General features: G+C 34.1%; 1 protein-coding gene across 1 annotated transcript; it reads right to left on the bottom strand.

Annotated features, from left to right (window-relative positions):
* Nucleotides 1-2,176: 2,176 nt before the first annotated feature.
* LOC135073570 (glucose dehydrogenase [FAD, quinone]-like) lies at nucleotides 2,177-4,491 on the bottom strand. The gene is made up of 3 exons (XM_063967739.1): nucleotides 4,322-4,491; nucleotides 4,092-4,222; nucleotides 2,177-4,013 (listed from the first exon to the last, which is right to left on the bottom strand). The coding sequence occupies exons 1-3, from the start codon at nucleotides 4,482-4,484 to the stop codon at nucleotides 2,445-2,447; spliced, it is 1,863 nt and encodes a 620-aa protein (XP_063823809.1). The 5' UTR covers nucleotides 4,485-4,491; the 3' UTR covers nucleotides 2,177-2,444.
* Nucleotides 4,492-14,448: the final 9,957 nt, after the last annotated feature.

The raw sequence follows: 14,448 nt of genomic DNA, 5'->3' as shown, positions 1-14,448 counted from the left end.
TGTCGCGAGGCTCATGAAGTTATGACTGTTATATCGATACTCGTGATAGTAGAATCGATTGACTTAAATAGAGAGTTTGGATGACGTATACCATCCGAGTAGCCTTGGGGTTTCACACCCATAAACATAACATTCGTTTGGTTGTAATTTAGTTTAAAATTGCCTATTTAATTGTTTCATCGCTACTTTTGCTGTCATATTTACTGCTAGTTAATAACTGCCCTAAATCTGGTTTAAGATGGCTCACAGTGTAAGCTCGGTTAATGAATAAATTATTTACTAAGTTTGTGTAATAATTAACAATGTCTTAATATATTTTCAGACGCCTGCGGTATAGTTAGACTATAATAAGGGCTATTGTCATTAAAATTATGGCTACACATTTCACTCGTGTTTAACACACAAAATTTTGGCCTTAAAGGAATTCGAACCTTGACCATCAAGTCAGACCGTCTGTCTCTACCTACAGCTTCTTTGAGATATAAGAATTATCCAACATAGCATCAATAATCCTATTAAATCTGTATAATAATATGGACACGTCTACATGTGGTTAGTTAGATTGATATACTTGATGTAACAGATACCGTTAAAAGTTGCCTAATATCGAGCAATATGTAGAAATTTAAGTTAATGTCTCCGATCATAAAATTAAATGAATATTTATAGTTATGTAAGTTTAAATTAGACATTAAAAGCTACTTAGTAATTAATACTGGTGATCAAATACACTTTCCCTAGAATTATTATTTTAAGTTTATTTTCCCCTAAAAATGATTTCTACTTCTTTTTCCTACCACTGCACCTTAAGAGATAATAAGTACGGCCAAATTTAAAGCTATTTAAAGCTTACTATTTGAAAATGCATTTTTCAACTTACTAAGTAGATACAAGTATTTAGTAAGTTTAAAAAGTGCATTTTCAAGTTGCTTTAAATAGCTTTAACATTGGTTAAAGTCTACAAATTAGGTTTAATAATTTAAGACTCTATGATTTTCTACCATCCCGTAATCTAGTGCAAGTAGGTGCGTCTGAACTCAATCAACGTCATTCCACCGGCTAATTCGTAATCCCAACTAATATTATAAATGCGAAAGTAACTCTGTCTGTCTGTCTGTCTGTTACGCTTTCCCGCTTAAACCTCGCAACCGATTTTGATGAAATTTGGCATAGAGATAGTTTGAGTCCCGGGAAAGAACATAGGATAGTTTTTATCCCGGTTTTTGAAACAGGGACGCGCGCGATAAAGTTTTTCTGTGACAGACAAAATTCCACGCGGGCGAAGCCGCGGGCGGAAAGCTAGTTAGACTATAATCAACACGTGGTTTCGCAACGAAATCTTCCATAAGATCATTGCAACTGCAACTAGTCTGTTCACTCTCTAACCGAATCAATTTCGTCTAAACCACCGAAACAGTTCCTGTACTAAATTGCTAGAGCTAAGATTGATTACATCCCATGTACTTACAACAAGGAAGGCGATTGCATACACAACATTTAGGGCCTCGTATTTTGAGAAAATTTGTATAACCTATACCTACTTGATTTTCACAAGTGAGAGATACTCGTAGTAAGAATTAAAATAATAATATAATATTTAAGAGTTTTTGGATGTCCTAACTCCTAAGTGGTTAAGTAATTATCAGGCCAAATCTCTAGTAGTCTAGCTATCGCAGATAACAGAAGTAAAATTTTTGAATCTGTAGATTGATCAATCTCAAGAATTCCTCTATTTTAAAATGTACCTTAAGTGCCCGTGGACAATGTAATAATGTTTAGAAATTGTTTGGCTATAAATAGGATATAGCGAACCGATTACAAAATTGAATACATAAATTGTTATGATGTTTCATGTTATACTGGATATTTATAAGTCATACCATTAAAGTAAGATTGGCATTAACATTTTGCAATATGCATGATTTGAGTCCAAATATCGATCATAAAACATAGCAAATATAGAACCACTTATATAATGTATGTTTATTAACCGTGTTGCCACCTGTTACTAAAGTATTCGTTGCATTAGTCAGGTCATTATGAGAGCCATCTGCTTTCTAATCAAGGATTATTCGGTGTGTTTTGTATTGGTTTGATCCGCGATTAGAGGGATCTTATAAAAACTACGTGCGTCAAATATCTTAGTAAAGATCCTTCTAAATTAACAGCAAGTAATTAGGTATCCGTTTGAAGAACCGATCTGCCGGAACAAATATTTTGATTGAATTTTCCCGGGAAGACTTGTTCGTTGACAATGTCCTTGCAACACAGATTTAGAAAGTAAGACTATTGATTCTTGAGTAACAATCGATGGTTAAAATAATGAAATTCAAGAAAGAGATAAGTTCAACAAACTATCTCAAAATAGTGTCACGCGCTGAAAGGTTAAACTTTTCAAATGTTATGAAAATTAAAAAATACGAGATTTATTTTGTGTTTTTGATTTATTTGGCATTCCAATATTCTTTTATCATATCCGCCCCCTTTTCGGCTATCATAATAGTAGCAGCGTTGGTATTAGCGCCAACAATTCTCGGCATTACACTTGCATCTATAACTCGAAGGTTATGTACTCCATGTACTTGTAGTTCGGGACTTACCACAGAACTGGCATCGTCATACGGACCCATTTTAGCAGTCCCCACTGGGTGATATAAAGATGTACACAAATGTCTAGCAATACATTCAAAATAAAGATCACTCTTGAAGATAAATCCTTTGCAGTCTTCAAGAGGTAAATGTACTGATGCAGCATTTAATTTCTTCAATGTAGGTGTTTCAGCCAACTTAGCTATAAACTTCATACTTTCTATCATAGTAGCTATATCATCTGGATGGTCAAAATAGTTAGCATAAATCAACGGCTTTTCTTTGGGATCTTTATTTTTCAGTCTAATGACACCTCTAGATTTCGGCCTGAGAAGTACGGCAAAGACATCTAACAATGAATATTCTTCGTTTTGAGCCTTTATTATTTGCAGTGCTTCTTCATTGAATTCATTTTGTTCAAACAAGTTTAATGCTTCATGAAATCTAGTAGGATATACTATATTATGAAATTGCATGTTAGGCACTGGATATCTTTGATCAAATATATTTACAAAAGCAGTGACTTCTGTCGGACCTATATTAGATAGTGGTCCACTTTTCAACGCAATGTATTCCATAACAGCTGCACTATATTCATCTATTCCAAAAGTAGTGTTCAATTCTAATTTTATAATGTTGTGTGAAACAATGTGATCTTGCAAGTTATAACCAACTGGAAGGTCATTTATTACATTTATTCCAACTTGTTCTAAATCTTTCCTAGGTCCAATCCCTGAAAGCATCAAGAGCTGTGGCGTATTTATGGTGCCCGCAGAAAGTATTACTTCTTTTGTTGAATAAAAATTACGTTTATGTCCCGCTATATCCACCTCAACTCCTATAGCGGCAAGAATCTCTCTCTCAAAAATAATTTTAGTAGCCAAAGATTTTTTAGCGACAAATAAATTGCTTCTCTTAATAATGGGTGTTAGAAAGCCGCGTGCTGTGCTCATTCTTCGTCCATTTTTAATAGTTGCTAAAGTTTTAAATACTCCAGATTCGTAATGTCCATTTATACTGTGAACAGTATTAAGGCCTAAATCGTTATAAGCTTGAATTAATACATCACTGAAGGGATTACTTCCTACGTGTTTTTCTATATTCAAGGGTCCGTTAAGACCGTGATATTTTTCTTTTTCATCTTGTGGCATATTTGGGTCAGTTAATAGTTCACTTTTTTTAAAATAATGTAATACGTCGTCGTAGCCCCACCCATCATTTCCAAGATCTTTCCACATATTGAAGTCATTTTTATGGCCTCTCAGGTAAATCATTGCGTTAATGCTGCTGCTTCCGCCTAAAGTTTTGCCGCGAGGCCAATAGCATCGTTTGTCAACGGAACTTAAGCAAGCTTTATGTTCTGGCTCTGTTCTATATATCCAGTCATTTTGTGAGTGGAAAGTGTCAAAAAACGCTCCAATAAACTAAAAAATAAAAGCAATCAACGATTACCTCTATGATACGAAAATAATTGTAATAGATACTGTCTTTATTGAAATTACCTCAGTATCAAGAGTGGGGTCATCACCAGCCTCAATGAGAAGGATTTTCCAATCAGGATTTTCGCTCAATCTATTTGCTAATACACATCCCGCTGATCCTGCGCCCACGATTATGAAATCAAATATTGGATCTAGAATTTAAAAATTATGATTAATTGCATGTGTTTTCTTGTTACAAAATTAGGATAAGTATGAATATTTTCAGGAGTCTTTTGATATTTAATTCTTACCTGCCAATATTTCCTCCTTTCTATCAGGCGGCCATTGCGATTCGGAGGTGATAGCACAATGAGCTGCCATTAAAGTGTTTATCGCGTTCACAAATGTGAATCCATCGTTTTGAAAAACGTTTGATGCCTGCCCTACGATCGACTGGTTGCACGACCACGTCATTTCTGTTGTCAAGACATACGTATAATGCGATCAGTATATTATTATAATGTCCTTTTATAATATAATTTACGCTAAGCAGTATCTCATGATTAGCATTGTTAGATGATACAACGAGGCGAAACGAAGATAATTTTAAAACAAATAAATGTTCCGGTTTTCCATAGAATCATACACAATGTGGTACCATGACCTCGACAACCTCCTTAAACTAATAATAATAATTATGTTTTTATATAGGGTGATTTGGCAAATAGTTGCCAAATTTTTAGGAGAGACTCAGAATCAGTAACTTAATCGATTTACGTAAAGAAAAAAAAAGATTCATATTTATTTATTACCATCCGCTGTGTGCGTGGTTTTAAGATTGCCACACGTGGATTATAAAATTTACTTCGTTCATAGAAAGCGAAATAAGGAAATACACGCACACACAGTTAACTGCAAAGCTTAATAGACATTATGGTGCGCGAAAAAACTTTAGTTAGACCCACGAAACAACTGTTTGCAATTTCACCTTGTACCTATGTCAACTAGATCAAAATCATAGAAGAGGAAGCAAAAAATACCGACATTTAATTGGTACCTATAGAAGATTTTTACGAACATACAACTTTTTGATTGTTTTTGTATTTGTATAAAATCGGTTAAATAATGTCATGCAGGGTGTTTGTCAAAGTTGACTCTTACTTACGATGACTTCCAAGAAAACTACAGCTTCTTGAAAATATAATGTTTAACATTGCATGTTTACAGAAAATTACATGGCATGGCATGTACTCGTAGCATGGTTTGTGATGTGTCATAGAATACAGACTAATGGCGTATTTATATATTTCCCAAACTTTTATTATTCTTTGAAAGCGTACACCTCATGGTAAAAAGTGTTGAGAAGAAAATATGTAGATAAGTTATGACATTAGGTAAATCAAGTGATAAGCATCATGTGTTCAGTGAAATCATATAAGTGCAAGTTTAAAGGTAACTGCGGGCCGCAACTACCAGTCAGAGCCAGGCGGGTAGACCGCATATATCAAATATTTGAACTTTAAATGCAATAGTCAACAACAGACTGTAGCAAAACGGGTGGATCTTGAAGATACTAGAGGGCTTCCAGAAACTTAAAAACTTCTAAACTCATCATGAAAAATTGCCGTCCTACGTTTAGTAGACACTTCGTACTGACGTAAGTAGGTACACGAGTAGGCTAGCTAGTCCTCTCTTAGGATCTACTCTTGAGATTTGCGGTCGGCTTCCAACTCACTTGACCGTAGAAGTTTCATTGAGACTTCTGAAAATGAAAGGCAGAGACTTAACTGGAATTCTCATGGAAAGTGACTCTACTCTTACTGGTCGAGGTGAAGGCCGTACTGATATAGAGCGAAATGCAATTAAAATAAAGAATCAGTAACACAGACGGTATTTGTAAATAATTTTATTGAATTTACAATGTCTATTCTTTTATTATAGTCTGTAATTTTGTGTTATTGATAATTACTCCCATAGAATAATTGCACAACAGTACCAAAAACTAGTAAAAATAATTATTTGAATAATTGCACTATTAAGGTAGGTAAACGTCAAGTTAGATTATTTAGTCATGAAAATGTTAAATACATTAAAACTCATACAGTACCTAGTTGCGGTTTGGGATCTTGAACACAGAAAACTCTGTAGTTTCAAGACTCTACTAGAATACATAAATTTTTGACAGTCACAGTTTTGAAGATGCACTATACTTATTACTTTCTTAATTATAACAGTTATTCACAACGAAATAACAGTGATTTTATTACCAACAAATTATAATAAAAATAAGAGTCCGACAATAATAATGTCATCATATAATATCAACAATTGATAGTGTTATTAAAATAAAATTGATGCGTTATTAATTGCTTACACACAATAAAAATTGGGGTTTGCCAAAACAAACTGTAGCTCCTCCCTTACCATGTATTAGTAATTTTTTAATATTGAGGTCCCACACCATGATTTAAACACTTTTTTATTGTTGAATCGTAGCGGTTGTAAATTAAGAAGTGATTTTTAAACTTTAAGCTGGACTTAATTGTTTGCTCGTTATTTTAAAAGTAGTTAAACCAGTTTTCTATGTTACAATATTTTAAAATGTAGGTCCATCTAAAAATAATTATTGCATAACGATTTTACTCGTAAACCGATGCAGTACTATCATACTATGTCAGTCAGTTGTCGTCATAGTACTGACGACCTTGGTTTACTTTGGACTAGCTAGTTATAATTACTTATAATTTATTTTGTTAAAACATGGTCGACCACAGTTTGGTGGGAGGTGACACTGTTAACCAATAATTCATGTCGAAGTCACAACTTGTCTAAAGGAACCCTTATTAAAATAAGTTGCCATTTAGGCGAAGACTTTTATTTCAGCAACTTTGACATTGTAGCCAATTAAGTTGGCGAAAAAGTGACGCCATGAGTAAGTCTTTGCCATATAATCGCGTTTTGTTAACTTATAAAAGGTGGGTCACTTGACTTGGTTTTAGTTTTTATTAGTTTTCTTTTCTTTTTGTAAAATTATGAATATGTTTTTTTTTTATTTTAATCATAGTAGGTAGGTAGGTATATTCAAAACACAATATTATTTTGTAGTGTACTTTTGTCAAACATTTTCTAAACTGTATTTCATCGTATTATCGATAGAACTCCATCATGTCATTAAAACAGATCGTCTCGCATCTCGCCTCGGAGAGCCTAATATGTTGTAGTATCCCAGGATTAACTTGCAAATGTTGGTTGATTTTTTCCCTGTCGTGTGTCGGCCACCGTCAGCAGCTAGTGTAAATGAGACAATATCAAACTCTTGCTCATTTTATTCGCCATCCATTGTCTCTGCCGTACATAAAGATGTTAATAGTATGGAGGGAAACTCAAGCAAATACTTGTATGGAAGTGAATGACGTGGACGATGGAATGACAATAAATAACACTAGAGACCTTTTCAATTGTCCGCGGCGCACATAAATGATTACGGGAGATAGGTTTTGTTTATATTCAATGGAAATCCAATCGGCTCATCTCGTGGGTAGATGAACGATATCGTTTATAAGGTAATACGGCGTGTACGGTGCTATCAAATTGCAGTAAACGTATTGTTTTGACATGGAATAAATATGAAATATGGCTGTTTCTAGGAACTAACTACATAATCGTAACAACGAACGAGTAAAAAAGTTGGGCTATGAAATAGTGATTGTAGATGTTCCGGTTCAACTCAACACTTTTTGTTGTTGTCAGTCATCCAAATCAACTCTGTTTATTAAATATACAGTCAAGAAACAAACAAGTAATACGATTAAGGAACAACCAAGTAGTACAAGTAAAACTTAAAAGGTTGTATCGTGAAGAATGATATCTGATTCATTTAAAATTTCACCCATCTATCTTCCCAAAGATAATCACGGTTTAAATGCCAGATAAGACCAATATATTGAGCCATACTGCCTTATATACGGTTATCCTATTTAATATCTATGCACAAAGTGCGATGCTAATGCGCGGGGTTTTTGCGAAGTTTATTTTGAGTCCTTATTGCATTCCTGCGGGCTTCGGTCCCGTTTTGGAAACTCGTCAATGCCCTGACTCCGGGAATCTTGTGTCGCGTGCCTAGGAATGCGGTGACCACACTTTACTCCTTTATTAACAGCGAAAAGTACAAAAGTGTCATTAAAAAGGCAAAACTTAGACCTAAATCGTTAGGCAAAATACTCCTTGAGAAGTAACCGCAACTGGAAAACGCCTTGAAAATTTTTAAAAGCAAATGTTTGCTAACTGAAAATTCCACTTGAACACTTCTTAAGTCACAAAAAATGGTTTTGGAACTGAGGTGGTTCAATTTCTTTTTGAATAATCTATACTTATAATAAATCTGTAGAGAGGTCAATTCTGTACATGAAATATATTTTCAAAATAACTATCAGGGGGTGATTAGTGATCGATACTGATGCCAAAAATGCAATCAGTAAAATTTTTGTCTGTCTGTCTGTCTGTCTGTCTGTCTGTATGTTCCTTATAGAAACAAAAACTACTTGACGGATTTTAACGAAACTTGGTACAATTATTCTTCATACTCCTGGGCAGGTTATAGAATACTTAGGAATTCCCACGGGAACGGGAATTAGCGGGAAAATCCTTTTGTACGAAAAATCTAAACCGCTTAAGTTAGACGCTTGAAATTTGGCATGCAGGTACCTTAGTAAACTTAAAGCTTAGTTACAACAGGATATTGCAAAATTCCCACGGGAACGGGAGTTATTGGGAAAAAACATTTGTATGAAAAAATCTAAACCGCGTAAGATAGACTCTTGAAATTTGGCATGCAGGTACCTTAGTAAACTTGAAGCTTAGTTACAACAGGATATTGCAAAATTCCAACGGGAACGGGAGTTAGCGGGAAAAAACATTTGTATGAAAAAATCTAAACCGCGTAAGATAGACTCTTGAAATTTGGCATGCAGGTACCTTAGTAAACTTAAAGCTTAGTTACAACAGGATATTGCAAAATTCTCACGGGAACGGGAGTTAGCGGGAAAAAACATTTGTATGAAAAAATCTGAACCGCGTAAGATAGATGAAGGGGGGGTAAAACGAGATCCACGCGCACGAAGTCGCGGGCGGCCGCTAGTTTTATAATAAGAAGATGAGTTAGATTAAGAACGTGTTTTATCTCTGTTAAAAAATGGTTCATTTGACCTAAATTAACAATATTTTATTTAGACCTATCTCTAACATTTTGTGTGACAACACTCAGAATATTTTATTCGTTTCTAAGCATTCCATAATAAACTGAGGGTACCATGTGATTTTAATTTTAAACTAAAATATTCATTGACAGCATCAACTATAAGTCTTGGCATGGTCACCTTATTCGGAGAATTCATTATAAACACCTGTCTTAAAATAGATACAGGGATTGTGGTCACACACAGCATTTGAGAGCTTGCTTGTTGATTTTTAATACCTAAATCAACAGGTGCACTTGCAATAAGTAGGTACTTGCTTATACAGGGTGTCAGTTTAAGTATGAATCATATAAAAAGCATTGATTCGACTGCTCTAATGCAACAACTTTCCTCCGGGAATAATATGCAAATTCTCAAAAAACAAAAATGACGTCCGCGTACTAATTGGCTGATTAGTGATGATAATTTGTATGGAAAACTTTTTTTAAGATTTGAATTTCCTTCTCTCGCGATTTTTTTTGCATTTGAGCAATAGAATCAATCCTTTTTATTTGATCCATTCTTAAACCGACAGCCTGTATAATAATGACGGTATCTGTCTATGTGTTCCAACCACAACTCTATCTCTTTAACAATTTAAACTGCTTTGTTCAAAAAAAGTATAATGTCCAGTACATTACTAAACAATTTGTTATAAATCCTATCATTACAATACAAATAGCTTTATGCCCATAATAAAGGTTATTGTGTATAATTTAATTCAGGTTTTCTTATTTTTGTGAGACATTTTTCTGTATTGTAAGAGATAGGCAATGATACCAATTTGAGGTAGTTTGCTTGTGCATATTGAACAGGAGTAAACAGAATGGTTTAAATAAGGTAGAGTTCTGTTGATTTGATTTAAAGTAGAGGTAGGAATAGTTATACAAAACCTGAAATAGTATTTGTAAACAAAGTGACTGGTTGTAAATTAATAAATTGCTATATGTAGGTATAATTATATCACTCTTAGTGCTATTTTACATTTTTTCTTTGATGACTCTACAACTACATTATATGAATGTTTTATTGAATTTTATGAAGGCATTTTTTTAAATGTTGTTGATAATATTTTTATTTTTCAAGTATGGATAGGTAAGTAAAATTAATTGGAAATCTTGGTTGTGAGTTATATTTTGACGTATTTATTTCACTTTTAGTTCGTACTGATTTAATGCATTTTAAAGTAGCAACAGGTTGTTCTATGTTGTAACTTATGATTTAATTAGGTAGATAAAGTTTAAATTAAAGTCCACAAAACAATAGTCTAATTACAATGCCTATTTTAAATGCTATTTGCGCCCTGCGGTGTTCCCTTTAGTTATTTTATTTCCAATAAATCACCATGAATTTTTCATAGCCAATCCATATTTGTTTGGCGATGTTTATGTGCCTGCAATGTTTGCATTTAAATTGGATTTTAACCATAACCAATCTATAATAATCACATCACGTGTGCAGTTCTTTTTCAATTGCTAGGGCAAGTTTCCTGCTAGTGTATGCTATGCAGTTGTGCTATATGCTTTGTTGTACAACCAAAAGTTTGATAACTAAGTTAAATCAATTAATACAAATGCAAAATCGTTATTGTGAATCACAGGTGAAATGGTGCCATGTTACACTATGTTCATATCATAATAGGATATCATAATGAGCCAGCCTCTACTACATAATTTCATGGACGATGTATCGTTGGTTCTCATTGGTTCATTGGTTCACCTCGACCCATGGCGATTTGTAAGAAGTCGCGAAAGGTTCACGCTTTCCTTACGCTTAGGACTTGGCTCGTCATGTTTCATATTTTATGGAAATAAACTTTTCCTTAATGAAGTAAGCGTGGTTTGTTTGTCGTGAGTGACGATAAAGGATTGCTACATTGGATGCGATCTGTGGTTTTAATATTCTATTTTATACTTAGTAATTATTTAATGTACTTACCTACATTATTATAAATAGGAATTGATTTAAGCCAGCCTTGGGTGCGTGATCATGTCATCGCTCGATTGAAAGTGTTTCTGCGATAATTATTTTGCTGTGATAGCATCTAATTTCTGAGGCGCGGACAGCAAGTACATTCGATTACAAAAAGTAATGCCATTGGATCGGGTTTCAGCCGGTTCCCTTAATGGCCGCCGCTGGGTTATTCCGCCCGTCATAACGTTAAAGTCAACTCACAAATTGAAGAAAGAATGAAAAGTTTATTGGAACTGTATGTATGTAGAGCTAAGAGGAAAATCTTTGGCCGTTGTCTAAGGGCAAATGTATCTATTTCGAATTATTAAACGACTGATATACTACATATAAGAATCACTTAAAAGTCATGGATTTGATTCCCAGATAGGACAAGTGCGTGTCAAACTCATACACGAGGGTTCTGCATTTCCATTTTCTTATTTTTCTAAGACTTTTTCTGAATGAAAAAAAATCTGAAATAATTGGCCGCCATAAGTTCGTAGCTGTGGCTATTTCATAATAATTTTGTGCATTAGTGAGATAAAAAGAACAAGTGTTCCTATTTAAGCCCCTTTTTCTTTGTACATAACTCTAAACATTTAGTCGTGGACTTTTACTTAATTGGGACAAACCACTGGTAATTAAAAACACATCTATTCCACGGACGCTGGGTTTGGATCTTAAATACTTGGTTGTTAATTAATTGCTTAAATAAAATTTTATAGCTTACATTTTTAACAGTAGGTAAGAAGATATTGCTGGGTATTAATTTTATTATTATATTAATATGTAGCAATTTGAGATTTCACTTGCGTAAGTGAATAATCGCGGAAGTATGGTTACACTGTTAAAGGGGCTCATCACCATAAATTACCTAAATGAGAATTATGCTAATAAAGCTTCTTCGGTTTCGGTAATAAGGGATCTGATCAGAAATCGCCCAAAACGGTGTCCCAGCTGCCCCGTGCTACCAAGCTGCGACTTACAGGGTTTTACCTCGCACTTAAGTACGTATTATAGCACAAGAGCTGGACAGGAATCGTGAACTAGCTATTTAATAATCAGTATTAATTTCCTACAAAACGAATAATTATAAATAGTAAAGTCGAAAAAACCTGTGTAATGCTACCTAATTCAAAAAGTCTTTTCACAAATCATACATACATGTATAAGGTCACTCTCTCATCCTGATTTTGCTAGAAGTATGTATGTTATGAGTACAAAAAAAAAAATTTAACTATCTATCGAACTGGCATAAAGCTCTACACTTTTTGATACTCAATTATGAGAATGTTGTATTAAAATATATTTTTGCAGCGACTACTCCTTAGATTTGTGCGATGAAAACGCCGGAGGGAGTTATGTTTATTTTGTAGGAGGGACTCGAGTCTTGTGACAAAATTGATACGGTTGCGACTTTCAGTACATTTAGGGAGACATTAACACCGTATTGTAACGCGTTTATTGTGCATCTTTGCTAGGCATTAATATTTAAGTTAGTTAAGCCTACTGTTCTAGTAGATTGATGTGAATTATTAGCTAGGCCAGTCATTAAAAAATATCTCGTTACAAGTAAGTTCAAGCGCTTTTTATAAGCGCTTGAACTTACTTGCAGAATATAAATGATTTTATGAATTTTACAAAGATACTTTTGATTATTCGTAGTAACCCTTGTATTTAGTTCTTGCATGCTGTAATTTCTTTACTCCAAAACTTTGATTTGACAAAAAATGATTCTCATAAGTACCTACTAGGTATAATATTTGCCCCACAGCTCTATTAACGAATGGAAAATGAAAAAGACATTCGCCCGTATTCACAAACGATGCTTGCTTAAGTGAAGTAGCAGATCGAACGCACAGCGTTGAATAGAGCTCTGTGATTGATTCGTGTATCACCCTGTATATCCACGCGGACTGTGAGACCCCATAGTAATTTTTGTGAATACGGGCGATTGACAGGTAAATAAGAGCTTCATTATTTTCGCCACGCTTCGGTGTGACAAACAATATTGACAGCCCACGTTCCGTCCAGAAGTCCGCGAGTCAAAATAAGTGTTATTAGCTATAATCGCTTCACGGTGCTGCTTCGACATCTTGAACGGTGACGATGTAATGATGTATTCGCGATGAAGGACGGCAAATCAAGCTAAACGCCGTAGCATCTTATGTCAATATAATAGGGTATATTTTGCAATAGAAATGTATAAGTCTGAAGTGCTGTTGACTGTCGCGCAAGTATCAAATTATGAAATTACGCACAAATCATGGAGGGAGTTTCACAGTTATACGGTAAGGCTTATCAAAGGCTAATTGCGATAAAGCAATAATTTCACTAATTAACTTTTTCTTGGTTGTTATTTGAAAATGTTAAGCGAGTTAATGCGAATGTTGTTGATAAACTTTGTGAAAATGTATGTTACTTTTGTTTATCCACATTACATTACATTACAACAAAAATTTGTGTAGTAGCAAACAAGTGTAAAATCACTGAAGTTCTTTGTAACTTCAAAATAACTCGCTTTTCATTATAAGAGGACACATTTTAGTATAGTAAAACTATTCTTACCTAGTTACTTAGTTAGCTAGGTAAATACTAGTTAAGTCAATTACTGTTACCAGTGTTTATAGAAGTACTAAAAAGTGTCTAAAACTTGAAACAATAATCGTCGCATCTTTTTTCAGGATTTTCATCTTTTTTCAACCGACTTCAAAAAAGGAGGAGGTTCTCAATTCGACCCGTATGTTTTTTTTTTTTTTTTTTTTCTATGTTTGTTACGCGATAACTCCGCCAATTATGAACCGATTTGAACAAATCTTTTTTCGGCATATAGGTAATACCTCAAGGGTGGTCCCATTTAAATTTAATAATAGAAAAAACAACCCCCAAGGTTGGAAAATTGGGGATGAACTTTTTTATACGCAATATCTCCGCCGATTATAAATCAATTTGACTGATTATTTTTTTGTTGAATAGGTATTATCAAAAGGGTGGTTTCATGCGAATTTGAAGAAAATATTTCACCCCCAAGGGTGGAAAATTGGGGATGAACTTTTTTATACGCAATATTTTTAATTTTTAGTTTTTTTTTGTGTTCACGCATTTGAAGTCGGTTTTATTTTTTTTAAAAGTTAATATTTTTCATTGTTCTAATCCAAACAAAGAAAACGAATCACCTGACATTTTCATCTACACAGCACACAATTTTTCTGCTCTCTGCTAAGAAAGACCACTGTGTTTCTATAGAAAAT

The sequence above is a fragment of the Ostrinia nubilalis genome, chromosome 7 (assembly GCF_963855985.1).
Source record: "Ostrinia nubilalis chromosome 7, ilOstNubi1.1, whole genome shotgun sequence".
NCBI classification, from domain to species: Eukaryota; Metazoa; Arthropoda; class Insecta; order Lepidoptera; family Crambidae; genus Ostrinia; species Ostrinia nubilalis.
This window is presented reverse-complemented; position numbering and strand designations above follow the sequence as displayed.